The sequence below is a fragment of the Selaginella moellendorffii genome, unplaced genomic scaffold, assembly GCF_000143415.4.
Source record: "Selaginella moellendorffii unplaced genomic scaffold, v1.0 SELMOscaffold_41, whole genome shotgun sequence".
NCBI classification, from domain to species: Eukaryota; Viridiplantae; Streptophyta; class Lycopodiopsida; order Selaginellales; family Selaginellaceae; genus Selaginella; species Selaginella moellendorffii.
In genome coordinates, this window is record NW_003314302.1 from 1462286 (window position 1) to 1490024 (window position 27739).

General features: G+C 45.4%; 2 protein-coding genes across 2 annotated transcripts; one reads left to right on the plus strand and one right to left on the minus strand.

Moving 5' to 3' along the window:
* Nucleotides 1-328: 328 nt before the first annotated feature.
* On the minus strand, nucleotides 329-4809 carry LOC9635148 (presequence protease 1, chloroplastic/mitochondrial). Its single transcript, XM_024684545.1, has 19 exons — nucleotides 4459-4809; nucleotides 4216-4390; nucleotides 3970-4144; nucleotides 3779-3911; nucleotides 3649-3719; nucleotides 3501-3584; nucleotides 3354-3444; nucleotides 2780-3300; nucleotides 2559-2723; nucleotides 2284-2502; nucleotides 2107-2234; nucleotides 1858-2047; nucleotides 1720-1803; nucleotides 1569-1666; nucleotides 1260-1521; nucleotides 1042-1204; nucleotides 807-987; nucleotides 675-746; nucleotides 329-607 (listed from the first exon to the last, which is right to left on the minus strand). Exons 1-19 carry the CDS (start codon nucleotides 4721-4723, stop codon nucleotides 463-465), a joined length of 3222 nt encoding a protein of 1073 aa, XP_024540313.1. The 5' UTR covers nucleotides 4724-4809; the 3' UTR covers nucleotides 329-462.
* Nucleotides 4810-4894: 85 nt separating this feature from the next.
* LOC9635149 (nudix hydrolase 19, chloroplastic) lies at nucleotides 4895-6551 on the plus strand. Its single transcript, XM_002979463.2, has 7 exons — nucleotides 4895-5352; nucleotides 5419-5559; nucleotides 5616-5720; nucleotides 5783-5882; nucleotides 5941-6033; nucleotides 6094-6365; nucleotides 6421-6551. Exons 1-6 carry the CDS (start codon nucleotides 4909-4911, stop codon nucleotides 6345-6347), a joined length of 1137 nt encoding a protein of 378 aa, XP_002979509.2. The 5' UTR covers nucleotides 4895-4908; the 3' UTR covers nucleotides 6348-6365; nucleotides 6421-6551.
* The last annotated feature ends 21188 nt before the right edge of the window (nucleotides 6552-27739 follow it).

A 27739-nucleotide genomic window follows, 5' to 3' on the forward strand; every position in this document is an offset into this window, starting at 1 on the left:
GCCAACATTCCCCTGTGGGTATCTTAATACGTAGCTTGTGACTAGATAATAGCGGCTCCCTTCTCGCACAAACTTTCAAAGCCTTACCACATGCATGTCCCATAAACTAGAAATTGAACGCGCACCACCCGTCGCACGCCATAACATACACATACGTTTCGATTTGAAAGAGCCGTCAAAATCTAGCGGCGTGGCAGCAAATCAAAGTTTAGTTTTTGTATAATTTACTTTTCTCGTTGTACCTGGGATCATCGAGAACAAAGTCAGCAAGTTTCTAAGATCTTAGATTTCTTGCTTTACTGCTCGACTGCAGTGTGGAGCTGGCCCAGGATGAATCCACACTCTTATTTCAGATGTTTAGAGCGACAGAAACCCTAAACCGTTGACCAGGATATTCGCTCTTTATTCCTTTCTTATAACAAAACTGGCGCGCGTGTGTGTGTGTGTGTGTGTCTTGTTTGTTTACAGGCTGACTTTCTTCGGCTGGAGGAGGCCTGGCCGCTCCTTGTTCGCGGATTCCACGTCCTCGGCGGACGCTACAGCCGCGACAATGCCCTTCTCTTTGACGTGCTCAAGCACGTCCGCGAACGCTTTGAAATCTCTGAGGCTGCCAGCACAAAAGCGAGGAAGAGTAAAGATCTATCAAACCAGTGGTGATTGGAGTGACAACGCACCTTGTTGATAGGATTTGCTCCCTTCGCAGCTTGCGTTCTTCCTCTGTGATTCCTAGAATGTAGCGGAGCATACTGGAATGGACGAGAGGAGGTAAGGAAATGCCAAAAGGGATGTAGATTTGTGCAGCGTACCTCGAGTAACCCTTTGCATCTGGAAGCTGATACGAATCAACATCTCCAATGGTGCCAATGATAGCTTTGGTGAGCGCGTCATCGTCCAGTTCAAGCTCTCTCAGGAACTGGACGGTTAAGTCGTAGTTGTCGATGGTCTTTGCCAGATTCGGGTCTCGGTAGGACAAGTATGTAAATACGCCTGAGAGAGACAGACAGAGATGTGACTGTGAGAAACTACTAGACGGTGAATTACCCGAATGAGAATCGAAGTCGCAGAAGCCTCCGTAAGCGCCACCACTCACACGCACTCGATCCCACAGCCACGTGTTGCCAATGTACTTGGAAATAACATACGCGCTTCCATCGAGCTCATATCCTGTATCGTACAAATTTGCTGCTTTACCAACGTAGTTCACCTGTGGGGAAAAAAAATCCAAAGTTACAAAAGGGAACGAGAGATTCTTCTCTTACCTGTGTGGGAACAATAATGCCTTCATTGCATGGTTGAAGAATACCATTCCACGTGCAAACAACTGGCTCGGTTTCAGGCAGGGCTTCGAGTAGAGAACTGACAAAACTGTCTGCTTTAGTCAAATTCTTCTCATCTGCTGTCAAGTTCACGATGGCCCCTTTCCGAGACAGAAAACTCGTCCGAATTCTTTCCAGATTCTGTTGCACTGCGGGCCAGTCGGTGTCCACTTGCTTCTCTAATTCGCGCAGATAGTCTAGATAACTGTACAGACGGTACTTAGAGGATAATTAAAGCGGTGTTATAAGTACCTGAGACCACCCATTTTCTCTCCAACAGCGCCAGGAATGTTCAGCATTGCGTCCAGCCGTGACGCCACAATTCTGTGGCCAGCACCTCTAAGGCGGCTCTGTAATGTTTTATGATAATTGTCAGCGAGATAAATGGTGCCGGCAACTTTACCTCCATGCCTGACTTGCTCTGGGACACAAACTGCTTAAATCGTTCCTTGTCAGTAAATTGTACGTCTTGAAGGATTGTTCGCATCTGATCACATACATGACATGTAAGAGTAGTGCCCACGAATGCTAAAATACATACCAGACTAAAGAGATCTTGCGCCTGTGAAGCCATGGCTTTACCACGAATAATCATTTTGCTTGATGGTTCTTTTTTCCCGCGAACCGAGGACGTCGAAGGATAGACAGAAATGCCTCCTGTCTTTCGACCAATAAGCAGGTTTAGCGACACAAAATCCATGTCTTTTGTTCCCATCTCGAGCAAAGATTGGCTGGACATTTAAACGGCCCACTAAATATCGTCGATAAGAGGAACAGAAGTAGTACTGACCAGAAAAGCGGAACCAGGGGCAAAAGCTCAGAAGGAACAGTGCGCAGCTCAAAAGCAACTTCTGCATATAAGACATCATTGGTAAAGATATCATGACGTAACATAGTCGCGCCGTGCATTTCACCGATCTGATCAATCAGGCATTAGACGATGAGGAACGCTAATTATTGAACTTACAGCAATTGGAACGTGAATAGGCTCTTTTGGAATATCAGACAGTGACAGAGATGGTACTGCTTTTAATGCCTCAGGAGGATCAGGCGTTTCTTGGCGCTTCTTTAGCTCCTCGGTTGCTCGAGCAAGTTCCTCAAGCTCTTGTTTTGCCAGGCTTGCTTTCACCTTCGCCAGTCTTTCCTTCTCCAAGGCTTCAATTTCTGCTGATTTTTCAGCATCCGGCTGAGCAACACCACTTCCAAATCAGTACGAAGGGCCTTTTTCATGTAAGACCGTACCTGGAGCTCAACAGTCACAAGATGCTTGTTGCTAAGAAGGAAGTTCTGTATAAGTGGTGAGAAAACTGCCTTAGCACCCTCCGTCGCTATTTTGGCCTTCAAATCTTCTAATGGCTTGGCGAATCTTAAAGGTTCAAATGGATCACGACCATACAGCCATTTACCCTGTAAGAAGTGTCAGAAGAGCATGCATTAAATACCAAAATGTCTAAAATACTCACCATCGACCTCAGCATGAGAGATAGTCCGCGTGGGAACGATCCAGTGTTGTTCTCTCTTAGTGCAAACTCGATTGTGTTCATAGAAGCCTCGACAGCTTCAGACGTGAAACCTTCATCAGCCAGCTTTTGTAATGTAGATACGATCAATTCCTCAACTGCTGGGATATCACTTTCGGCGACGCCTTTCATGCCGATACTAAATTGCGGTTGAAGGAGGTCATCTTCTACTCCGCTTGAAGTAAGAGCCTCTCCCAGGTGACTTTCAAGCAACGTCTTTCTTAGAGGTGCTGCTGGCGTCCCTAGCACTAGATGATCTAGAAAGCCGAGAGCTAGCTCAGTCTCCAGATCCAATGGCTTGTCTGAAAGAAGCCAGTTCATAGAGACCATATGCTTTTTGGACGTGTCAGTCTCCTCTCCTACTGCATATTTCTCTTTAATCTTCTTTGGCTCAGAGAGAAGACTTTGAGGTTTAACTTCGGATTCTGCTGCTGAGTTGTTGGCTTCAAAATTAGATAGATAGGCTGCTCCTCACACGGATCAGTAAATGCACGAACCATAAACTTAACACACTGACCATTCACGATTCGAAGTCGTTCAGTTGGATCATCGTCCCCATAAAACCATATCCTCGCATTACTGGGATGATAGAACTTTCTATGGAACTCCTGTTAATCATTGTAAATTCGTCACATAACAATCATGAGAGAGAGAGCGAGAATACCTGAAACTCTTCAAACGTTAGATCAGGAATCACAGATGGATCTCCACCACTGTCCACATTATACGCATTATTAGGAAATAATTCCTTCAATGAAAGAAAATGAAAGAATGAATTTTTAAAAATATCAAACTTAAAAAGCGGCTCATACCTGCTGGCAAATTCGGCCAAGAACACTATCTGGTTGCGAATAAACACCTTTCATTTCGTTGAACACAACACCTGCGTGTAACACCATAGACACCAGTCAACAAGGAGTTTCGAAGTGACAAATAACTTGCCTTTGTATGTGAGGTCTTCAGACGAATCGTTAACTTCGTAATGCCAACCTTCCTGTTGAAAGATTTGCGGGTCGCTTACGCAACGAGGATGAAAAACAGCGTCCAAATAAACATCCACTAGGTTGTAAAAATCCTGCAAGGAAGTGGAAAACTCAATCCATCAACAAATAACTGGAAAATCAATCACTAACCTTTAAGTTTGTGGAAGCCACAGGATAGCAAGTCCGGTCGGGATACGTGAACGCATTCAGAAACGTATGCAAGCTTCCCTTGAGCAGCTCAACAAATGGCTCTTTGAGAGGATATTTTCTGGAGCCACAAAGAACGCTGTGCTCGAGAATGTGTGGAATTCCTTTGGAGTCTTTGCTGCACATAGAAACCAAAAAACAAAGGCAAAGAAATGAGGGTGAGAAGGATGAAACTCATATATTCCTTACGGTGGTGTTCTAAACACGATTCCAAAGACCTTGTTCTCGTCCTCGTTCACGACCGACATGACCTCCGCCCCAGTCTTCTTGTGTCGATAGAGCACAGCAGTAGATTTGTACTCGGAAATAAACTCTTCCCTCACTTCCTCAAATCCCAGCTCCTTGACAACGTCCGGATTGGCTCCTGGAAGAACGAGCGATTCAATTCAATCCCATCCAATCACTCTCATCGATATTACGAGGATTTCTTACCAATCTTCGGCGCTGGAGCAGCGACCGCGGCTTGGGGAGCGTTGCAAAGCTTCCTCCTCGACACGGAGAGAGACGCTCCAAATGCGTCGCCCGGCGATGGAGCTCGACGCGAGACGCGGCTGAAGCAAGCGAGCTGATTCCTGTGATGAGGGAAGCGCCTGAGAATCCCTGGCGAGCAGCGATTGCCGACGTTGAGCACTGATGCGAGCTCCATTGCCTTGAATCCTCCTGCTCCACGCCTTCGCAGCACGGCGCGAGATAGCATCACACTGGAGCTCGATCGATGGGAAAGACGAAGAGAAGGCGCTGGAATATCAGCGCATTGTGATGCTCGCTTGAGCCCTAGAAATATTTAGCATCAACAAGTATCTGTACGAAAGAGAATATACGTTACTATGTACGGCATGCTCTTCTTTTAGGGTTTATCATCGATTCATTCAAACAGGGGCAATGGCGCACGCATTCTCTGGCAATCCAGTGATTCCTGGTAAGCAAGCCGGACCGGCCGCCGAGGCGATTCTCGCTCGCCTTGCGGCGGAAAGCTCTCCCTCGCTGCAAATTCTTCCTTTCTTTCAAGGGAAGGCGCTGGTGGTAGCATTCGAATCGGGGAAATGGAGGCTGTCTTGGCAAGGGATCGAGGGGATTGCTCAATCGGGGATTGTGGAGGAGATTTCCAAGAACATGGTGTATCTAGGGGAGAAAGAGGGTCTAGTTTACTGTGCAATCGATGCTACGCCGCGACAACCCAGGGATTCTAGCAATGGCCGAGCCATTGCCGCGAGGTTTGAGAAGAATGGAGGCGGCGAGGCGGGATTCGTGGACCTGAGGACGCTGATGATCGCGGCGGAGTGGACGGACGAAGAAATCATGGGAGAGCTCTCTATCGCCGGACATGTGTGTGAGTTTTCTCTTTTCCTTGGACGACTTCTTCTCTAAGTTTGTTCTTTCTTTTCTCTTTAGGCGAGAGCGTTGCTCGAGTGGCATCGTCAAGTCCAATTTTGCGGGCGATGTGGAACGATAACTCATCTGTGCGATGCCGGCCAGAGACGTCGGTGCTCGAGCATTGACTGCAACTACAAGCTATATCCTCGAATCGATCCAGTAAGTTTCTTCTGTGATTTTCTTCGCACAAAACAAGCAAAACTTCAAATATGTAGGTTGTGATCATGCTTGTCATTGATCCAGAAAGAGATAAAGCGTTGCTTGCTCATCAACCGAAGTATGTTTCTCGAATGTGGAGTTGTCTCGCTGGTTTCATCGAGGTAAGCTTCCATCTTTGTTCTATGAGATACATCAAAGATTGTTTTCAACTTGAGCTTTATAGCCAGGAGAAAGTCTGGAGGAGGCTGTAAGACGTGAAACTCGAGAGGAAACTGGCGTTGAAGTTGGCAACATCGTCTACCACAGTTCACAGCCTTGGCCAGGTTAGTTTCATTTTTCTCTGGCATTTCTTGACGATTTTTTCTTGCGAAAATCAATCAGTCGGGCCGGGCAATATGTCGTGCCAGCTGATGGTTGGATTTTTCGCGGTGGCGACAACGTTTGACATCCAAGTCGATAAGAAAGAACTCGAAGGTGTCTATCTAGACATACATCAGAAGTTTCTTAACTTTCTCATGCTTTGGCTCTTCACAGATGCACGCTGGCATTCCCGAGAAGACGTCCAAAAAGCACTGTCAAACGCAGATTATACACGCGCGCAAAAAGCAACTGGCATCAATGTTTACAAGACTTGCCTTGGCGAAGAGATGCCCGGAAGAAATTCTTCACCGATGAATATGGTAGCTGCCGGAGAAGGGATTTTTGTGCCTGGACCATATGCTATAGCGCATCACTTGATATCAACTTGGGCTTCTCAGGGCTCAACAGCATTGCTCAGCAAGATCTGAAAGACGCTGCAGTAGCAGGTACGCAAAAGTCTGTCCTTTCTTTTGGTCGTCACTACGAAGTACTGTTTATCAGGCCAGGCATTTTCGAAGTCTTAGAGATCACAGCAAGGCATTGCTTTGGAAATTCTGCGCAGTCGGGGCTTCCCTGCGGAATCCGCAAAGTTTCTATCGCTACTTCGTTATAAAAATCTCTCTTCCAATCCATCAGAGGCCATGGCACGTCACAAGTTTGTCTCTCTTTACTTGTGGTATTGATAGTCGCTACGCAGCTAGCGACATTACACCGTCTCCAGCTCCAGCTCCGGATAGTTGCTGGAAGAATGTGGAGACCAAAACCGGAGGGGCATACTCCGAGAGTTTGGTCTACGAATCCATGTATCGAGTGCCGGGCAACATGACGATCCAGCGCGAGAAACACTTTTGGAGTTTGAGCTGCTTCCATGACAAGGCAAAGTGTAGGAGGTGTGGTGGGGCTTCGGCGAGCGCAATCTTTCAGTCTCCAAAATCATTTTATTACCGAGGGAACTCTAGACCATTTCTTGCCTATTCCGATCCAGTTCGCGTGCATGGATCATGCTCCCGCCATCTACATCAGGAGCTGCTGGCGCAAGATCCTGGACAAGTTCTGTGAGTATTGCGTTCCACGACACTTCGTTGCCAGATCTCCTATTGCGTACTAGGAGTAGACATGGAGTTTTTCATTCGCCATGGAAGCTGGTTGATACAGGCTAGCCCTGGAAAGGAAGAAATTAAAGATCTTTAGTTTTGTCAAAAGAAACAAGGGAATTTTGTTCTCGCACGTTGATAATAGCGTCTTGAAGCTAGTCTTTATACTGAATAACATTTTTCTTCAAAAAGCTTTGAACTTCTCATCCTTGGCATATTGCTCATGGTCATGAAATGCCATGAAAAAGGTGCTGTCACAAGCAAAAGACTAAAACAAGAGTACTGAAGGGCTACGTACAAGTGATGACAATAACCTTATAACTCTATCACTATCCACCTGTGGAGTCTAAAGTGTGTTCTAATGGCATCAGACGACTGTGAGAGGCAATATGGTGTGGAGTACTCAAATAACATCTAAACCGTGAATGACTTGGTATTAAATCATTTTCCCAATTTTATGGTATGTGGTTTGTTTAAGGGGCTTTTTAGTGAAATTGACTATATCAACTGTTGCGGTAAGTTGGACGACAAGTTCAACATAACATTTGAAGCAATTGAATTACTATATATGCACAATTTTTGAAGGATCAGATAATTGTACAAAGAGATCAAGAATAATTGGCACCACTTACAGATTCACTAGTGCTTTCTTTTGATGTTCCTTCAGATCTTGGCTTAATTCTCTTTCATCCTTTAGAGAGGAGGGAGGTCTAGATATGTCATATACTATTATTAGTATAGTTGAATTTTGGTAGCTTCTATATAAGTTAAGGTTTTTGGGTATCCACATTTTCATATTCTATTTCCATATTCCATGCACTCACAATATTATATCTAAAATAACAATTGTTTTACAAAATAAAATAAATAATATAATGTATACATTTACAAATCACAAGTGCATAGTTGAGGTGGCTTTACATACCTTTTTATATACCATCATTGCCTATTAGCATATGGGAGTGTTTTCTTTGTGAAGCCTCAACCTCTATACTAAATCTGTAGTTGAGAAGGAGAGGAATAGGCCTTATGCCATCTTGAAATAAACACTATAGTAAACAAGTAAAAGATTGTAACATGAGATAACATTACTTAATGAGCATAACAATTCAATAAAAGAGTTTGATAGTGTAGCCTATATAAAATTGCATTCTCAAATGGCAAGGGATCAAGATAGCATGAGGCCTCATGCCATTTGTGACCATGGGTGACTACCAGCAATGGCATAAGCTCTCATGGCATCTTGGTCCTCTACCATTTTTAGATACCAAGGCCATTGCCGGCCACATGAGATTCAAGGAATAGAAGATAAAAATACCTTGTAGTATAGCAGAAGTGCTAGCAATCAAAAGCACTAGTAAGAGCAAGTGTTAGGAAATTGAAATGCAAGAGGAAGTGCCATTTACACAAACTCACATAAGTAAGTGCTACTTGCACAAACCCATAGCATGGCTAAAGCATCACCCACACAAACTTATAGTTTATAGAGGAAGTGCTACTCATATAAACTCAAGGCAAGTGAAAATGCCATTTGCTGAACCTAACTACCCTCCTATAAATACTATTATGAGTTGCTAATGCTAGATCCTAGGGTTTGTATTTAATAAGCATTCTTTAACTTGTCCAAGCAAAGTCTATTGGACACTTGGGCTGTGTATAAGTGGAACAACACTAGCTCCTAACATTGTCCACATGTGAAATACAAAGTGAATGACTTAGTGTTAGTCCATTTTCCGAATCTTACAGTACATGGTTTGTTTAAAAGGCTCTTTGCTTTGTGTAGGTGTTGCTGCAAATTGGACTACAAATTTATGAGGTTTAGCATAATGTTTAATATACCAATCATCCAAAAATTGTGCATATGCAACAATTGAAACACTTTGTACAAAAGGATAAAAAATAACTAACACCACTTATAGATCCATCGGTGCCTCCTCCTAATATTCCTCTAGATCCCAGCCCGATCCAAGTGCTCCACGTGTCCGATCCTATGATTGACACTAGGTGCCTTTGAAATATTAACCTGTTATACTAAGGCTATGTCCATTCACCTTTGGCTCGTAAGCACTCCAAGACCACCCATACCATCATCTCTTAAAAACTGGGCCATCTGTCCATAAGTGGTCATCCCATGACCACACCTTAGCATCTTTAGGATATCTGAAGAAATGGGGAAAACCCTTCCCCAATATCCCTTCTTCATTCCCCACTATATCCCTTTCCATCCATGACTGTGCTTGCCAACATTGCCACTGGGTTAGGGCTCGAAAGCTTGACTAGTAAGTCTCCCTGACTTTTGGGATTTCTTTGCCACGTGACTGTATCCTTGGTCACTACACAAGAGGACTATTCCTCTTTTTTTTCCATAGTTCAAGACTTTGGGATGACATTTCGAAACACTGGAGATCAACACAAGCCTCATAGATACTCTCCCCACCTTTTGCCTCTAGATGCCCTAGCCATGTAGCTAGAGTGAGGTTACAATGAGCCACACTAAGATGAGATGGACCCAATATAGGAGTTCCGAGATGGACCCGATATGGACCCGAGATGGAGTCCTGAGATGGACTCGAGATGAAGTCCAAGACAGAGTCTAAGATGGACCCGAGATAGAGTCTGAGATGAAGTCTGAGATGGAACCAAGACCAAAACCGAGACTGAGACTGAGACCGAGACCAAGTCCAAGTCCAAGACCGAGTTTGAGTTCGAGTCTGAGTCCAAGTCTGAATACTAATACAGGCTATTGGGTGAAAGCCCAAAGCGATCATACCCTAGGGGGTTCCAAAAGTATAATAGGGAGAGGGAGGGGGTTGGACTTCAGTGGAACTAATTTGGCTAGGAAAGGCCAGTGTGACCCATGAAGGATATACCCATGCCTTGGGTGATAATATAACCATAGAGGAGTCCAAGGCTAAAGTGAATACAGATAGACAAATGTTGAGATGACTGAGTGACTTCAGAGAGAGACTTCTCAAATACAGAGTCTCTTTCTCTGAGAGTGTTTGACTGACTGATCTCTCTATTTGAGATGTGAAGTGTTTAAAAGCTAACTCTAGCTCCCTTGGGAGATCGAATGATCGATACTCCCAATTCAGGTGTGGGTGGCATTACTTATTTAGATGCCTAACGTGGCTCATTGGAACCTCACCCTAGCCCCATGGCTAGGGCAAGGTGGGGAGAGTACCCATGAGGCTTGCATAAGGTTGTAGTGTTTTGAAATGTTATCGTAAAGTCCTAGATTGAGGAAAGGAAAAGGAGCAATCCTTTTGTGTGGTGACCAAGGATGCGGTCATATGGCAAGGAAGTCCTAGGCGTTAGTGGGATATTGTAGCGCACCTGAATTTGGAGTCGAACTCCAAGCCCGTTGCGCTACGAAACGAAGGTCCAATACAATCCCACGAGCACCAGCTCCCCGTATCCAGCACCTGCACGCAAAATGGTGTTAGACGGAGTCTGGCACAATTTTGGCATACCGGTGGCCTAACGCGAGAAGGAGGGTACTCCATCGACTAGAGCAGTGTGGAGCTTGGGCTTAGACCCAAGCCGGACGCAAAACAAGGAGCGACACAGCCCAGCGGGAGCCAAACTAATATCTCAAGTGGTCGGACATGCATTCCAACCACTATCCCTACTATACATTTGGAACCCGCCACAACCCCCCCCCCCCCCTTGAGGGACACACGCTTTGGGCTTTCACCCCAAGCCTCCCTTAGTACCAGGAGTTAGTCTCTAGGACAAGTCCGAAACTTACTAAATATGGAATGTCCTTAGATTGTCAATTTGGACACGGGACGAACACCATTGTGTTCAGGCCGATCTCTACATTCTGTAAATATGCCAAATGAGCAAATCTAGACACTTTCCATAAATAGCATTTGGGACCGAAATGAGACTAACACAAAGGGTGTGATAGCGAGGGTGTTTGGTAGACACGGTAAGTTATCATCTGGCGATATTGAGGGACTAGTCTCAATACGCGAGGGTTCTTGCCAAGCCAGTGCAAGACAGAGCAAAAGAGAACTAAAAAGCCGGGCCAAGTATGTTTGGCCAAATAGACACTTAGGAATTCCATCCTTATGCTCATCCAGCCAAGTACAGATGCTAAGTCCAGTTTACTAACACTTGGACAAGAGGGGCCAATAAAGAGAACTAACAGTACTGACCTCCTGCCGTCATGGCAGTAAGGAAAGAGTGCCCGTAAGGACTGGTCGACAAGTATCTTTCGATACCCGAAGTCACATTCGCGACACTCTCCCCCCTTTGGGGAAGATCAACGTCCTCGTCGATGTATACCCGAGTCTAGCAAACTGTCAAGGAAACAACTCCGAAAGTTAACGGAAAGCACACTATGTGGGAAACACACCAACTTAAATGAGTTAGGGAACGACCTCTCCTCTACGTCCAAAGACGTTAAGACTCAAACACCCTCCGGCCGTCATTGACAAGGAAATGACTAACAGAGTTAACCACCCTTGCTGCTTCGAGTACCACTCGGCTTACAAAGGAATGATACATCCCTGCCCGCAGGGACATAGGGAGAAGGCCAGAGGCCCAACTTCCCCTGAGCAAGAAATCAACCCCGTCGGGAAGATTTAGACAACTATTATAAACTAGCAGATTAAGTTGTTTATACGACCACGCCCTTTTTTTTTTTTTTTTGAAAATGAGTCATCAAGAGAGAGGTAGGGACTTGTGATCAGTCTATAATAGTTATCCCCATGGTTATGGATTGGACTTATGCACCGAAGTGCTGAAGTCAACCTGCCAAAACTGACCCAAGTACTAACGAAGGAGAGAAACAACACTTTGATTTACAGAAATATATATGACTTTATTAATTTGCAAGATTTATTACAAGATTTACAAAAGCTAAGCTTTATTACTATTCTCATATTCCATGACAAGCTCATGAGCATGGCTAAGATTACTAAGAGGCTCCCAAGTTGATTCACAAGTTGGGTAACCTTTCCACTTAACTAGATACTCCCAGTGGGAATCCAAAATAGCTTCTACTTCATACTCAGGTTCACCATCCACAACGTCTGGCGGTGGACGAATCTCCCGTTGACGTGCAACATCCATAGTGTAAGGAGCCAATAAATTGGCATGAAATACATTATGAACATTGGACATCTCCGTAGGTAGATCCAACCGATAGGATACATCACCAAGACGTTTTAACACCCGATAGGGTCCAACATATCTCGGCAAGAGCTTCCGAGACAAAGAACCCTTAATGTTCAAGTTTCGGGAAGACAGCCACACCTGATCTCCCACTTGATAGGATACATCCCGACGATGCTGATCCTTATCACGTCGATACCTATCCTGAGCTTTGCTCATCGCCTCAGTAGCTCTAGACCAACCTTGGCGTAACTACTCCGCATAAGTCTCAACGGCTGGGACCAACACTTTGGTCATTGGTTTCGGTACAACGATCTGTTAAGGAACCCCACGAGCATTCCCTTGTAGCATCTCCCATGGAGAACAGGCTATAGTGCTGTGAAATGTGTTGTTATAACAAATTTCTGCTGTATCCAAATGCTTAACCCAATCGCGTTGGTCCGCCGCGACATAGTACCACAGATAATCCTCAACTTGAGCATTCACGCGTTCGGTCTGCCCATTAGTTTGAGGATGATAAGCTGTACTAAACTTCAACTTGGTACCGAACAGCTGGAACAGTGTGCCCCAAAACTTCCCCGTAAACCTCGAATCTCTATCTGAGATCATTTCTTCAGGAAGACCACGAAATCGCACTACTTCATGGAAAAAGAGCTTTGCTGCTTGTTTCGCATTCACTGTTCCCACAGTTGGAATGAAGTGTGCAATCTTCGACAACCAATCCACAACCACCATCAAAGTATCATAACCCTTAGACTTCGGCAAGCAAGTGACGAAATCAAGTGTCACACTTTGAAATGGCCATGCCAGTGCTGGAATGCACTGCAACTTCCCAACCTGCTTCTCAGTTCTGCGCTTACATTGCTGGCATATAGGGCAGGAACGGACATAATCCGCTACATCACCTTCCATACCAGACCAGAAAAATCCCTTTTTCAATGAAGCTAGAGTCTTTCGCTTCCCACCATGTCCCGCTACCGGAACATCATGATGTTCCCGCAGAAATAATTGCTGAAGATCCTTAGAGGGAAGATACAATATTTCTTGCTTATAGAATATAAGCCCGTCCCAAACTGAGAAGTGAAGCTTTGCATTAGTGCGACTAGCAACTTTTGCTGCTTCGCTACTAGGGCTTTGCTTCAACAACCCCGCACGGCATAAGACTGCCTTTGCCAATGGATCACTTCCATACGAAGCCCGAACGTCCTCTAACTAGTCTGAAATGATTGCCGATATTGCCCGGAATTGAGCTTGACGACTCAACGCATCCGGAACAATATTGTCTTTACCAGGTTTATATACGATTTCAATATCATATTTAGCAAGCTTCTCTTGCCAACGAGCCTGCTTCGGCGTAAGCTTAGGCTGCGTAGCAAAGTAGCTTAGTGTGTTACTATCCGTATAAACCTTGGTATGTCCACCCAAGTAATGTCTCCAGTGTTCCAGGGCCGACACTATAGCAAACATCTCTTTCTCATGCGTTGGCCATCTTCGTTGGGTCTCATCCAATTTCTTGGAATAGAACGCAACGGGACAACCATGTTGCCTTAGCGTAACACCAACCGCTTTGTCACAATCTTGCTGCAACACGGCACCAATAGCATTGCCAGACGCATCACAATGCACTTCAAAGGGTTTATCAAGATCTGGGATACTGAGAATAGGAACCGTAGTCAAGATCTCCTTCAATCGTACAAAAGCACGCTGACAAGCTGGTGTCCAATGAAATGGAATACTACTCTTCATCAACTCAGTCAACGGAAGAGCAATTCTTGCAAAATTGCAGACAAACTTGCGATAGTATCCCGCCAAACCGAGAAAGGAACGAACATCTGATACAGTGGTCGGGACTTCCCAGGACTTCACCGCTTCCACCTTCTTTGGATCGACCTCAATCACGCCACCACCAACTATATGTCCGAGAAAGTTTACGCGCAATTGACCAAAAGCGCATTTACTTTCATTAGCATACAGTTTGTGTTCGCGCAACTTTTGAAACACCAGCTCCAAGTGTTTCAAATGATCCTCCAACGTTTCGCTGAAGACTAGAATATCGTCGATATATAGGACAACAAATGTGTCCAGATAATCTCTGAATATTCTATCCATCATAGTGCTGAACGTTGCCGGAGCATTGCATAACCTGAACGGCATGACAAGGAACTCATAAGATCCGTACCGAGTCTTAAAGGCTGTCTTCTCCACATCCTGATCCGCCACCCGTATCTGATGATACCCGGACCACAAATTAAGTCGCGTAAAATACTTAGCCTTTAAGAGTTGGTCAAACAAGTCATCAATGCGAGGCAAAGGATAACTGTTTTTAACCGTGATCTTGTTGAGTGCCCAATAGTCAATACACATCCTCATGGTTCCATCCTTTTTCATAACAAAAAGGACCGATGCTCCATAAGGTGATTTGCTTGGTCGGATATGACCTTTGTCAAGTAGCTCCGTGAGTTGCTTCTTGAGTTCAGCCATCTCCTTGATGTTCAACCGATAGGGAGCTTTCGTAGGTGGTTTAGAACCCAGAATAACCTCAATCTGATGATCAACCTCACGGCTAGGAGGTAGCCCTGGCGGCAAATCCTTCGGAAAGATATCCTGATTCCACGCCAACAACTCCAATATCTTCTTTGGTACAGGATCAACCTCGTCACCGATTCGAACTGAGTCATCAATACCCTTAGTTTCCATCACTTGAACCCAAAAGGTCCAACATCCCTTCTTAGCTACTTTTTGAGCGGCCCTCGCAGTCAGGAACTTAGCATCCCAATCCTTTGAGGAGCGCTTTTGCAACTGAAAGGATACATCAGGATGTCCTTTTGACTTCAATGTGATTCTACTTTGTCCAGCACCATAAATCCCTCTTATATACTTGTTGAAGAAATCCATACCAAACACCATTTGAAAATCTGGTATCTTCAACACTACCAAGTCCACTCTTTCTTTCCACTTGGATATCTTTATTGGAACATCACTCACAAACTTTCTGGCTACTTGCCCACCTTCCGCAAACCGGAAGTGCATAGGCGACATTTGCTCAGCATTCAATCCTAACAACTTAACTAAGTCTTCGGATATCACGTTGTGCGTAGCTCCCGTGTCAATCATCACTCGGATTCGGTGTCCACGGACAAAGCCTACAATATACATCAACAGATCAGTGTTTGCATTGACTGCAAGAAAAGCTTGAGGAAAGCAACGAAAGTTACTCACCTCTTATTCCTCATAGTCTGCATTGACAAACTCATCAACCCCTTCAGCTTCACCACCACCATCTTCCCTCATGACATTAACTCGAGACCTTGTCTTATGCTTGTTGGGACATTCCAAGGACTTATGTCCCGACTCTCCACAATGGAAGCAATGACCCACACTACCCATTCCGCTAGGAGCAGGTTTTGTAGGTTGCTGCTGCTTGTACCCACCAGAAGGAGGAACAAAGGGCCTAGGACCAGAAGAAGCTGTTGGTGGTCTCCAACCACCACCACCTTTGTTAACCGTTGCTTGTGAGCCTCCAGGGCAGAACCTACTTTCCACCCTCTGTTTCCGATCACCTTGTTTATTCCCAGAATTTTTATTCTTATCCGAGTTACCAGCATACGGTTGCTGATATTGTTCCATGAGCGAGTGACTAAAGGCAACTTGCTGCGCCACCTCCTTACACTCCAGGTATGTCTTTGGCTTAAACTTCAAAATCTCATTATGAGAAAGTGAACTTAAACCCTCCAGGAAATAACTCCAAGCATTTTCGTCACTCATATTTGCAATCATAATGCGCTTCTGAGCAAACGCATTAACGTAATGCATGAGATCCCCTCGCTGCTTTAACCGCCGCAGCTCCGCGCGAAGTCTCAGACCAAGATCATCCGGCAAGTATTCCTTATGGATACGAGACCGCATCTTGGTCCAACTTCTAGTCTGCCCTTTTTCAGCACACACCTGGTGCCACCAAGTTTTGGCATGATCAGTGAGAAAGGATTGCGCACACGCAACTTTCGTACGATCATCCACGTCTGCTGCTATGAAATAATTTTCCATATCGTAGACCCAGTCTTCCAAAACCTGATAGTCCCACATGCCTCTGAAGTTGGGTGGTTTCGGGGGCTTGAACTTTGAAACTCGTGCAGCTGGGGGCGGCTATAGAACTTCATCGTCCTCAGAACTCGAAGAGGAGTCTGGTTGCTTAGGCTTAACTGGTTTAGCTGCCTCAGCCTCTTTCTTCCTCTTCTTGTTCTCCTTCTTCAATTTGCGAATCTCCTTTTGCAAATTCTCGATCTTGACTTCCTGAGCCATACGCTGCAGCACCGCAGCATCTGGCTCTTCCTCTTCTGACTCAGCCTCAGCCTCTTCCGCAGCATCTCTAGTAGGAGTTTCCTCCTCTCGATTCACCCGTCTAGAGGTTTCAGCATCATCAGCACGGTTCCTCTTCACCATCCCGCTAGCTGCATGCATGCCTCTATCAATAACTGAACATGCATACAACGTTCTTACCGAATGGTGCAATCCAACTAATCCTACACAGGTCGCTTTGGATCTACTAGAAAAGTCTTTGCGTATGCAACTTGAGTCAGAAAATCCGACAAAAGTTGGATAGGAGTCGCTGAGATAATCTCTCTGATACCAAATGTAGCACACCTGAATTTGGATCAAACTCCAAGCCCATTGCGCTACGAAACAAGGGTCCGGTACAATCCCACGAGCACCAGCTCCCCGTATCCAGCACCTGCACGCAAAATGGTGTTAGACGGAGTTTGCACGATTTTGGCATACTGGTGCCTAACGCGAGAAGGAGGGTACTCCACCGACTAGAGCAGCGTGGAGCTTGGGCTTAGACCCAAGCCGGACGCAGAACAAGGAGCGACATAGCCCAGCGGGAGCCAAACTAATGTCTTAGGTGGTCGGACATGCATTCCAACCACTATCCCTACTATACATTTGGAACCCCCCACAACACCCCCCCCTTTGAGGGACACACGCTTTGGGCTTTCACCCCAAGCCTCCCTTAGTACCAGGAGTTAGTCTCTAGGACAAGTCTGAAACTTACTAAATATGGAATGTCCTTAGATTGCGAATTTGGACACGGGACGAACACCATTGTGTTCAGGCCGATCTCTACATTCCATAGATATGCCAAATGAGCAAATTTAGACACTTTCCATAAATAGCATTTGAGACCGAAATGAGACTAACACAAAGGGTGTGATAGTGAGGGTGTTTGGTAGACACGGTAAGGTATCATCTGGCGATATTGAGGGACTAGTCTCAATACGTGAGGGTTCTTGCTAAGCCAGTGCAAGACAAAGCAAAAGAGAACTAAAAAGCGGGGCCAAGTATGTTTGGCCAAATAGACACTTAGGAATTCCGTCCTTATGCTCATCCGGCCAAGTACAGATGCTAAGTCTAGTTTACTAACACTTGGACAAGAGCCAATAAAGGGAACCAGCAGTACCAACCTCTTGCCGTCATGGCAGTAAGGAAAAAGTGCCCGTAAGTACTGGTTGACAAGTATCTTTCGATACCCAAAGTCACATTCGCGACAGATATAGTGGTTAGGCCTTCAAGCCCTAACTTAATGGCAATGTTAGCAAACACGACGATGAATGGAAAAGGACTTAATGGGGATTGAAAAAGGGATATTGGGGAAGGCTATGCCCTATGTCTATAGGCATCTTAAGGATGCTAAGGAGTGGATTTGGGATGATCATTTATGGATGGATGACTCAGTCTTTGATAGGACTGTGATATAGGTGGTGTTAGACCATAGGAGTGACAAAGGTGAATGGGCATGGCCTTAGCATAATGGGCTGATATGTTAGTGGTACCTTTGGTTGATGGTCATGGGATCGGATAGGTGGAGCATTTAGACCAAGTGCAATGGTTAAATGGCATGGATGCTATTTTCGGGGCTAGCAAGTCCCTAAGTTTGGAATAAGACTTACGGAGGTTGTGAATGAAATTTCTCCAAGTGGTCGGAGGTGTGATTAAGTAACTAAAGTATAATGGAAAAATTAATTATTTATACCTTACTAAAATCCTTTTAGATTTATCCAATTTGGATAGATAAATTTCTTTTTTCTCTGCAACCTTAGATGTTAGATAGCACCTCCTATCCATTTTTTTGCTAAAGACTTAATCCTTTAGGCTTTATCCAATGCCCTCATAATACCAAACACCACTTCTTGGGTGTTTTAGAGTGCTTAGGTGTTCCAATGATGGCCTTTATTGACAATAAACATTTCTTTTTATAACATTGATTCATTATATTACAATATAAGTTATTTATTCCCCAAGGGATATATCTAACCTCTTTTTTGTCCAACCAAGGAGTCTTAGGAAGTTAGGTTCAAAAAATTATTTTAAACCTTTGCTTAGTTACTTTATAGTTATTATATCCTTCAACTCATTGCTAGTGCTTCCACACCCCCATCATTATTTGGGTCAACATATTTAAGTTGCATGGTTTTTAACTTAGGATATACTTATCCTATTTTTATTGGGATTCTTTTGGTAAGGGGTTAACCAACTTGACTTCAAGGCATCACATCTTGGAACATTTGGTGTCTTCACACCATCGGCTTTATGAGTCTACCCTTATGACACTTCCTATTTGTGTTTTAGTTTTTGCCAAGATAATAGTAGTCATTTTTTATGCCAACTATCAGTTAGCACTGCAATACAATATTTACACACAACTTCTCGCCAAAGTTGCTTTCTTCCATAAACACCTTTTCACGACTTTAGTTTGACACGTTTTGCCATCAATGAAATACCCACTATTCTCATACTTAGATCTCATAATCCTCTTAGTGCTTCATAAGATACAACACACTTCCGTCCATACAAAATTCCTTCAAGTCTTTGGGACCATCCCATGACTATACTAAGTCATCCAGCTTTTGGACTTTGTTAATTTGTCATCCTATAAGGTCCTAGCCTCATGAGTACATTTGATGTGCCACTACACTTAAATATAACTTCTTGTATTCACATGTCATTCACAAATACTATCTTTGCAAGTGTTACTTTAACACTTGATTATCCTTTGTTCTACATGGGTTATTTTTGCCCTTTAGAAGTCTCTTTTCATATGATGAGACAACTACTCATCCTAATTCTTTGGGTTGTTCTGACTTTATTAAAAGTAACCTTAATTACTATTTCAAGGACATATATCCTAATTTGTATTTGACCTCATACAATCACCAACTCTAGTCTCAAATTCTTGAGCACCATCCTCAACTATATAAAGATAATCTTATGATTCCTTTATTGTCTAGGAGTTTCTATCATTTTTGTGATCTTAACTATAGTTTTTTACCATAACCTAATTTGCTAAGTCAAACATTTATCTGGATCACATCCTCAACTGCCTAAGGAAAACATTCTACTGTTCCTAAAATCCCAAAGTCATTCCTTTACTAGCCCCTTTTTAACGTATAAACTTAGAGAGTCATGCTGTCTAGACATATTACTCCTTACTTCTGGGACCTTCCGATGGTAATATCAAGTGGTAATATATTTGACTACCAATAAAAGTTGGACTAAGGAACAATTTCAATATCAAGTTGTAAGAAATTAAATTTTTCATTTTACTTTAGTCATTTAACCACATCTTAACCACTTGGATGAATTTCACTCACAACCTCCAAAGTCTTATTCCTAACTTAGGGGCATGCTAGCCTAGTGAATGACATCTATATCATTTATCCTTTGCACTTGGTCCAAGTGCTCTACGTGTTTCATCCTATGACCGACACCCCAAAGGGGCCACTGAAATATCAATTTATTACACTAAAGCCATGTCTATTCACCTTTGGCTTGTAGGCAGTCCAAGACTATTTGTACCACAGTCTCAACTCTCAAAGACTAGGCTATCTATTTATGAGTGGTTATCCCATAACCACACCTTAGCATCCTTAGGATGCTTGAAGATATAGGGAACACCCTTCCCCAATATTCCTTCTTCATTTCTCACTATGTTCATTTCCATCCACGGCCGTACTCGCCAACACTTCCATTGGATCAAGGCCTGAAGGCCTGACCACTAAGTTTCATTGACCTCTAGGACTTCCTTGCCACATAACTGTATCCTTGGTCATTACACACAAGGATTGCTCCTCTTCTTTTCCATAGTCTGGGATTTTGGGATAACATTTTAAAACACCACGACTCAATGTGAGTCTTGTGGGTACTCTCCCACTTTCTGCCTCAAGGTGCCTTAGCTATGTGGCTAGAGTGAGGTTTCGATGAGCCACACTAGGTATCCAAGTAGGTAATGCCACTCACATTTGGATTGGGAGTATCGATCATTCAATCTCTCGGGGAAGCTATAATTGGCTTTTGAACACTTCACTAAGTTACCCTATTGTAAGCCACAAATTTTTCCTTTCCCATTTGCCAGCTTACGTCGTCTATCCGTCCAACACTACCTCGGCTTTTGCTAAGTTCCCTCGCCAAGGTTCCCGCCTATGGTACCAGCTCCTACTTGGTCCTACTTGGTTTCAGCTACTCACTGCACGAGCAATGGAGCATTAGCCATCCATCTACGAATTCCCAAATCTCTCCCAATCCCCCTCCCCGGGTTAGATTGGACTTAAGGTTCAGCTACACTCCCCACAAGCACAAGCAGCCAAGCACACCAAGCCTCTAGGTTCCTCACACCCCTTGGTACCACAAAACTTGATCATGGGACCCTCTAAATCCCAAGTCTTGGGTGCAACACTTGCTTCGGGATGCCAGGCAAAAAACCATGGCCTAACGGCCCAGTATGGGTACCTCTACCCCCCCCACTTTCATCCCGAAGGAAGGCCCAAGCCAAGCCCCTAGGAAGGGCGAGGACCAATGAACCGCATGGTACTCAAGTGGGGCACCACTCCACATGAGCTAGGAGCACCGCAGTCGGTTTCCCTTTCGGGAGTGGGAGTTGCTCTTGAGCACTTCCTGGGGTGGCCCCTCCGGCACCACCCAAGTCCCTACTCACTCCCACCCAAGGCCCATCAGCCCCAGTCTCAACCTCAAGTCAGTTTGGAAGCACCACTGGAGAGTTTCTTCAAGACTGGTTCCTGGACCTCACTATCTCTACTATACTTTTGGAACCCCCTGCAGCCCCCCCCCCCCTTGGGAAACGCACCCTTTGGGCTTTCACCCCTTGACCCGTATTAGTACTTGGACTCGGTCTCGGTCTCGGACTCGATCTCGGACTTGATCTCGGACCCGACTTTGGACTCGATCTCGGACTCGATCTTGGACCCAATCTCGGACTCGACTTTGGACTCAACCTTGGACTTAGTCTCGGACCCGATTTGGATCTCGGACTCTGTCTCGAACTCGCCTCGAACTCGGTCTTGAACTCGGTCTCCGATTCGGCCTCGAACTCGATCCTGGACTCTATCTCGAACTCAGTCTCAGAGTCGGTCTTGGACTTGATCTTCGACTCGGTCCCATCCGATGAACTCTTTGTCATTTTGGTTATGCTTTCGGGGATCCTTTAGCCTATGACACCTTGGAAAGTTGGTTCCTTACAACTCCACCACCCATAGAAGAAATTTGATGCCCACATTGAACGTCTCTTTTTTATCCTACGACTTGTTGACCATGTCTCCGGGGGCATCCCCCTACTTAGAGGTGTGCCTAAGTTAGCTTCCCCGGCCAAGAGCCCATGACAACGGAATATAGGTGTCCCTATACTCCTCACCTCACCACGCCCTAGTATAGGGTCGGGACTTGAACCCAGCCTTGCTTTACTAGGGGGTTGGGACTCAAACCCAACCTCCATAGAATATGTCTACGGATTCGACATCCCCGCAGGGAGTCGGGCGTAGTTCCCTACGCTTGGTCGACCTAGCTAACCCATGCTAATTAGCTTACCTTCGGCACGCTTTCGGGTCCCAACCTATGCCATTGCTCAACTTCACAAATTGATACTTTAATTGAACTTTGCATAAGTACATAGAGTTTTGCCTTGCAGAAATTCCTCCACTAAATCTCACATGTTCGCTAGGTTCTCCTCCGGTTCCCATGTTGCTTCGCAGTGAGGAAATCCTTTCCACTTCACATGGAACTCTCTCACCTCGCGTCCTTGTCACTTGCTCTTGCACGCATTAAGGATGGCCTCGACTTCATATTCCTCTTCCCCTTGGATAACTTTAGGTAAAGGTCTTACTTGGTCCTTGTGAAGCGGATCCTTAAAGTACAGTTTGAGTAAGTTCATGTGGAACACTAGGTGCATCTTCCCCATCTCTCGAGGAAGTTGGAGATGGTAAACCACTTTACCGATTTGTGCCTCAATCTCGTAAGGCCCCACGAACCTACTTAAGGAACTCAGGATCAATTCATTTACAAGAATACATGCATTTTCACCTTTGGGTCAACTTCTGGCTGATCCCACTTGGTAGCCTGAGGTTCTTGGTGTTCAGCCACACCTTCTCCCCAGCTTGGAACTCTACTTCCTGACGCTTTTGATTCGCGTACTTGGTTTGCCTTTGTTGAGCCTGTTCCAAGGAATCCCTCACTAGATTCCAAATGTTAAGTCTTTTTGCCGTAAATGCCTCCACTGCGGGTAACTCTTCATGATATTCGGCCATGCCGAGTTCCACAGGACTTTCAATAGCTCGCCCATTGATGACTTCCCATGGACTCACTCCGATGCTCGAATGTGATGAGTTATTATAACACATTTCCGCAAGTCCCAAATGACTTATCCAATCAGTCTGGTCTCCTGAGACATAGCATCACAAAAAATCCTCCAGCTGCCTATTCACCCTTTCCGTTTGTCCGTCTGTCAAGAAATGTTAGTGCCATCAAACTTGACTTAATACCCATTACCTGTCTGTGGGTGATAAACTGTGCTGAAGTTCAACTTGGTGCGATATTGTTCCAGGAGTGTTCTCCAGAACCTTCTGGTGAAGATCTTATCTTGATATGAGATTATCTCTTCTAGCCTTCCCCGCACTCGAACCACTTGTTCAAAGAACAGTTTTGCCACACCTTCCGCATCCACTTCTGTTGTGGTGGGTATGAAATGTGCCATCTTCGAAAATCAATCCACCACCACGAATATCGCATCGAACCCCTCACTTGGGGGGAGTCCCGTGATGAAGTCCATCGTAAGACATTTCCACGGACAATCTGGAATTGGGATGCTTTGTAACAAGCCCCCACTAGCCTTAGTCACAGCTTTGCCCGGCTGACATGTTAGGTATATCTTTACATAGACTTGGACGTCCTTAGCCATATCTGGCCAGTGGTACTTCCTTTTGAATAAGCCCATCGTCTTGGGAACTCCGCCATGTCCTGCAAGAGGTCCATCATGACACTCTTCTAAGGCTACCTTAGTTCCCACACCTTCGTTTGCTTGTAATATATGAATCCATTGTGTTTTGCATAGCCCGTTTTCTCTTCCGTTGGCAGCTCACCTCTCTGGTGAGCTTCCCGTGCCTCTAGATTCCTCAGCAACACTTCTTGTGCTAGACCATCATTTTCGTATGCGGTCTGCACATCATCCCAAAAGGTTGCTGTCGCGCTAGATATCGCCAACTTCAAGCTCGCTTTTTGACTTAGCGCATCTGCCATGATATTGCTTTTCCCAGGCTTATACAGAATCTCGCAATCAAACTCGGCCCAATCATTAGCCCACCAACCTTGTTTCCCTCTCAGGTCGGGCTGTGACAAGAAGTGTTTCGTTGCCACATTGTCCGTGTAAACCTTGAAGTGTCTCCCAAGGTAGTGTCGCCACTCCTTGAGCGCCTTGACCACTGCAAACAATTCTTTCTCATGGGCAGGCCATTTTTGTTGAGCCTTGTCCAACTTTTTTGAGAAGAACATTACTGAATGGTTGTTTTGCTTCAAAACTGCACCCAACGCAAAGTCTGAAGCATCCGTTTCTACCTCAAAGTCTTTACCAAAGTCTGGTAATGCCAACAAAGGAGCCTTCTTCAACTTCCCCTTGAGGTGGACGAATGCCGCCTCGCATTCCGCTGTCCATACCATCTTTCCTTTTCCCGTTTGGTCCATTAAGGGTAGGGCTACTCTTGAATAGTGTCTGATAAACTTTAGATAATAGTTGCATAGCCCTAAGAATGCCCTTAACTCGTGTATATTCGATGGTCACTCCCAATCTTGGATCGCTTAGACCTTCTCAGGGTCCACCTTGAGCCCGTTCTTGCCCACCACATGCCTAAGAAACTTTACCTCTTGTTGAGCAAAGTCACATTTGCTCTCTTTAGCATACAGTTGGTGTTCCCTTAGTTTCTCAAACACCTTCGTTAAATGTTTGGCATGCTCCTCTAGCGTTTTGCTATAGATCAGGATGTCGTCAATATAGACGACCACAAAGTGATCCAGATAGGGTACAAAGATATGGTTCATCAACGCCGAAAACGTTGCCGGCGCATTGTATAGCCCGAAGGGCATCACCAGAAACTCAAAGCTCCTATACCTCGTTCGATAGGTTGTCTTCTTGACATCTTCTTCTGCTACCCTGATCTGGTAGTATCCTGACCTCAGGTCAATCCTCGAGAAATATTTTGCCTTTCCCAACCTATCGAACAAGTCCTCAATCCTTGGCAAAGGGTACTTGTTCTTCTTTGTATACTTGTTGAGCAATTGGTAGTCTATGCACATACGCATAGATCCATCTTTCTTTTTCACAAATAGCACCGGCGCCCCATACGATAACTTGCTCAACCTAACATACCCTTTGTCCACCAACTCTTCTAGTTGGCGCTTGAGCTCTGCGAGTTCTTTTTAGTTCAAACGATAGGGGGGATGAACCACCGCTTCAGCACCCTCGACTAGCTCAATCTTATATTCTATCGGTCGTGCGGGGGGCAACCCCACCGGTAGCTCCTCCGGCATGGTATCTTGGAATTGGTCCAACACCCATTGGATCACTAAAGGTACTTCTTTCGTTCTTGTCTTTTTGTCACTTCTCATTAAGAGTAAGCACAAAAATGCTGCCTTGGTCCCTTTAGTGAGTTGTCCTCTCGTGGACACCAGGTTTAGGCATGAATCTTTGGCCTTGTATTGCCCTACCTTTAGATCCTGGGCCTCCACCCTAGATCTTCTTCCTTGGGCATTCACTAGTACCACAAGGTTCCTACCTTGTCCATGCACGGCTACCACAAAACGATTGAACCAATTCATCTCGAAGATCACGTCAAATCCCGTTATGTCCAATACGGTGAAATCCATGTCTACTTTCCATGTCCCTACTTCGACTCTCACTTGTTGAAGTACCTCATCGGTGCTTTGGCTACTTTGAACAAACTCTATAGTCCTTGGTTTGCCCAGCCGCTGCACCGTTAGTCCGGCTTGCCGGACTATGTCTGCGACCACAAAATTATCCGAAGCACCCATGTCAATAAGGATCTTAACAAAGCTACCTCCGAGCTTCCCTCGGAGGGCTAGTAGATGTTGCGAACGACTCTCTACCAAAGTTTCTCGTGTAATGAGTAACTTTGAGCTAGGGACTGGATCACATACCTCAATTTTAGTTTCACCCAACTTAATGGCCATATTGGCTCTGGCCTTCTTCGGGTAGGGACATTTCACCGCAGTTGTAGCATACGTTGTTTCTCACGCTGCTAAATGACTTGATCTTCTTATCTGTGGGTTTGTCTCTTTTTGCTTGACTCTCCCGCTGGCCACCGGATTTGCCTTTCCAGAACTCTGAGGACTCATTCTTAGAGAAACTCTTCTTGAATTTCCCTTTGCTATATGTTCCCCTTGGTTTTGCCCTCTTGCTAAACGTGGATCCCGACCCCGTCGTGTTCCCCTTCCATAGGTTATTGCTGAAATGCACCTTAATAGCTGCATCCAACGCTTCTTTGTAATTGGTCGGGTTCCACCGCATCACCTCGCCGCAAGCCCAGGTTTGCAAGCCCAATATGAAGGCATGGAACATATCCGTGACAAGTATCCTCTTTGCCATAAACCCATTCACATACTCCTGAATGGTTCCAGTCTGCTTCAGCCTACTCAGCTCGTTTCTTAGATGCAGAGTAGCATTCGGAGGAACGTAAGTCGCGCGGATCCTTGCCTTCACCATGTCCCAAGTGGCCACCGGTCCTTCGTTGGCCTCCATCGTTTTCCACCAAGACTTGGCATTATCTGCCAAGTATGGTTTTGTATATGGGACCTTCTCCGAGCTCAGTAACCGCAACGCTCGGAAGTAGTTCTCCATATCGTAAAACCAATCCTCCACCACCTTATAGTCGTTCACTCCCTTAAAGACCAGTGGGGGCTTTGGTTTGTACTTGGGAACTGCTTGTGGGACTGATTCCACTTCAGTCTGTTTGACCTTGTCTGGTTTTGCCTTAGTCCCTGCCAAAGGGTCCGCACCTTCTACACTGCCAACATCTGCAGTCTTTTTCCTTTTCTTCTGCTTCTCGTCATGCTTTAGCTTGCGCACAAGAGTCTCCAGCAGGGCATTGGTCTGTGCCAATTGTCCTTCTAGAACGTCCAATCGAGCCTTGAATGACCGAACCTCACCACCGGACTCCTATTTGGAAGTTTCCTTACTAGAGTCCTCCACATGCAAGGATTCCTCATCCATAGCCTCTTGTTCGACCGGAGGCTCCAGCTCTACAGGAGGTTCCATCTCTGCCTTGGTTCGTTTCCGCCCTACCTTTGCCATCTCCCAGTAATCTGCCTCTATCCTTTGCTAGAACTGAGGAAAAGGCTCCGATACCAAATTGTAAGCCACAAATTTTTCCTTTCCCATTTGCCAGCTTACATCGTCTATCCGTCCAACACTGCCTTGGCTTTTGCTAAGTTCCCTCGCCAAGGTTCCCGCCTATGGTACCAGCTCCTACTTGGTCCTACTTGGTTTCAGCTACTCACTGCACGAGCAATGGAGCATTAGCCATCCATCCATGGATTCCCAAATCTCTCCCAATCCCCCTCCCCGGGTTATACTGGACTTAAGGTTCGGCTACACTCCCCACAAGCACAAGTAGCCAAGCACACCAAGCCTCTAGGTTCCTAACACCCCTTGGTACCACAAAACTTGATCATGGGACCCTCTAAATCCCAAGTCTTGGGTGCAACACTTGCTTCGGGATGCCAGGGCAAAACACCATGGCCTAACGGCCCGGTATGGGTACCTCTACCCCCCCACTTTCATCCCGAAGGAAGGCCCAAGCCCCTTGGAAGGGCGAGGACCAATGAGCTGCATGGTACTCAAGTGGGGCACCACTCCATATGAGCTAGGAGCACCGCAGTTGGTTTCCCTTTCGGGAGTGGGAGATGCTCTTGAGCACTTCCTGGGGTGGCCCCTCCGGCACCACCCAAGTCCCTACTCACTCCCACCCAAGGCCCTACTCACTCCCACCCAAGGCCCCTCGGCCCTAGTCTCAACCTCAAGTCAGTTTGGAAGCACCATTGGAGAGTTCCTTCAAGATTGGTTCCTGGACCTCATTATCCCTACTATACTTTTGGAACCCCCTGCAGCCCATTGTCCCAGCCTCTTTTTAATTAAAAATTTGAGCTCGCAGTCACGTATTCGTCAAGAGCCAGAACATACGTATGCCATCGGATTATTTCCGATTGCACATCCACGTCAACAACGTTTCCAACGACTTACGTGAATAATACTC

Excerpts from the sequence above, each read along its gene's own strand:
- LOC9635148 (XM_024684545.1), bottom strand. The coding sequence starts at position 4,723 with ATGCTATCTCGCGCCGTGCTGCGAAGGCGTGGAGCAGGAGGATTCAAG. Across the intron at positions 3,445-3,500 it reads TAACGTTTGAAGAGTTTCAG|GAGTTCCATAGAAAGTTCTA; the intron begins GTATTCTCGCTC and ends AATGATTAACAG. Across the intron at positions 2,235-2,283 it reads CTATTCACGTTCCAATTGCT|ATCGGTGAAATGCACGGCGC; the intron begins GTAAGTTCAATA and ends CTGATTGATCAG.
- LOC9635149 (XM_002979463.2), top strand. The coding sequence starts at position 4,909 with ATGGCGCACGCATTCTCTGGCAATCCAGTGATTCCTGGTAAGCAAGCC. Across the intron at positions 5,353-5,418 it reads AGCTCTCTATCGCCGGACAT|GCGAGAGCGTTGCTCGAGTG; the intron begins GTGTGTGAGTTT and ends TTTTCTCTTTAG. Across the intron at positions 5,560-5,615 it reads TATATCCTCGAATCGATCCA|GTTGTGATCATGCTTGTCAT; the intron begins GTAAGTTTCTTC and ends TCAAATATGTAG.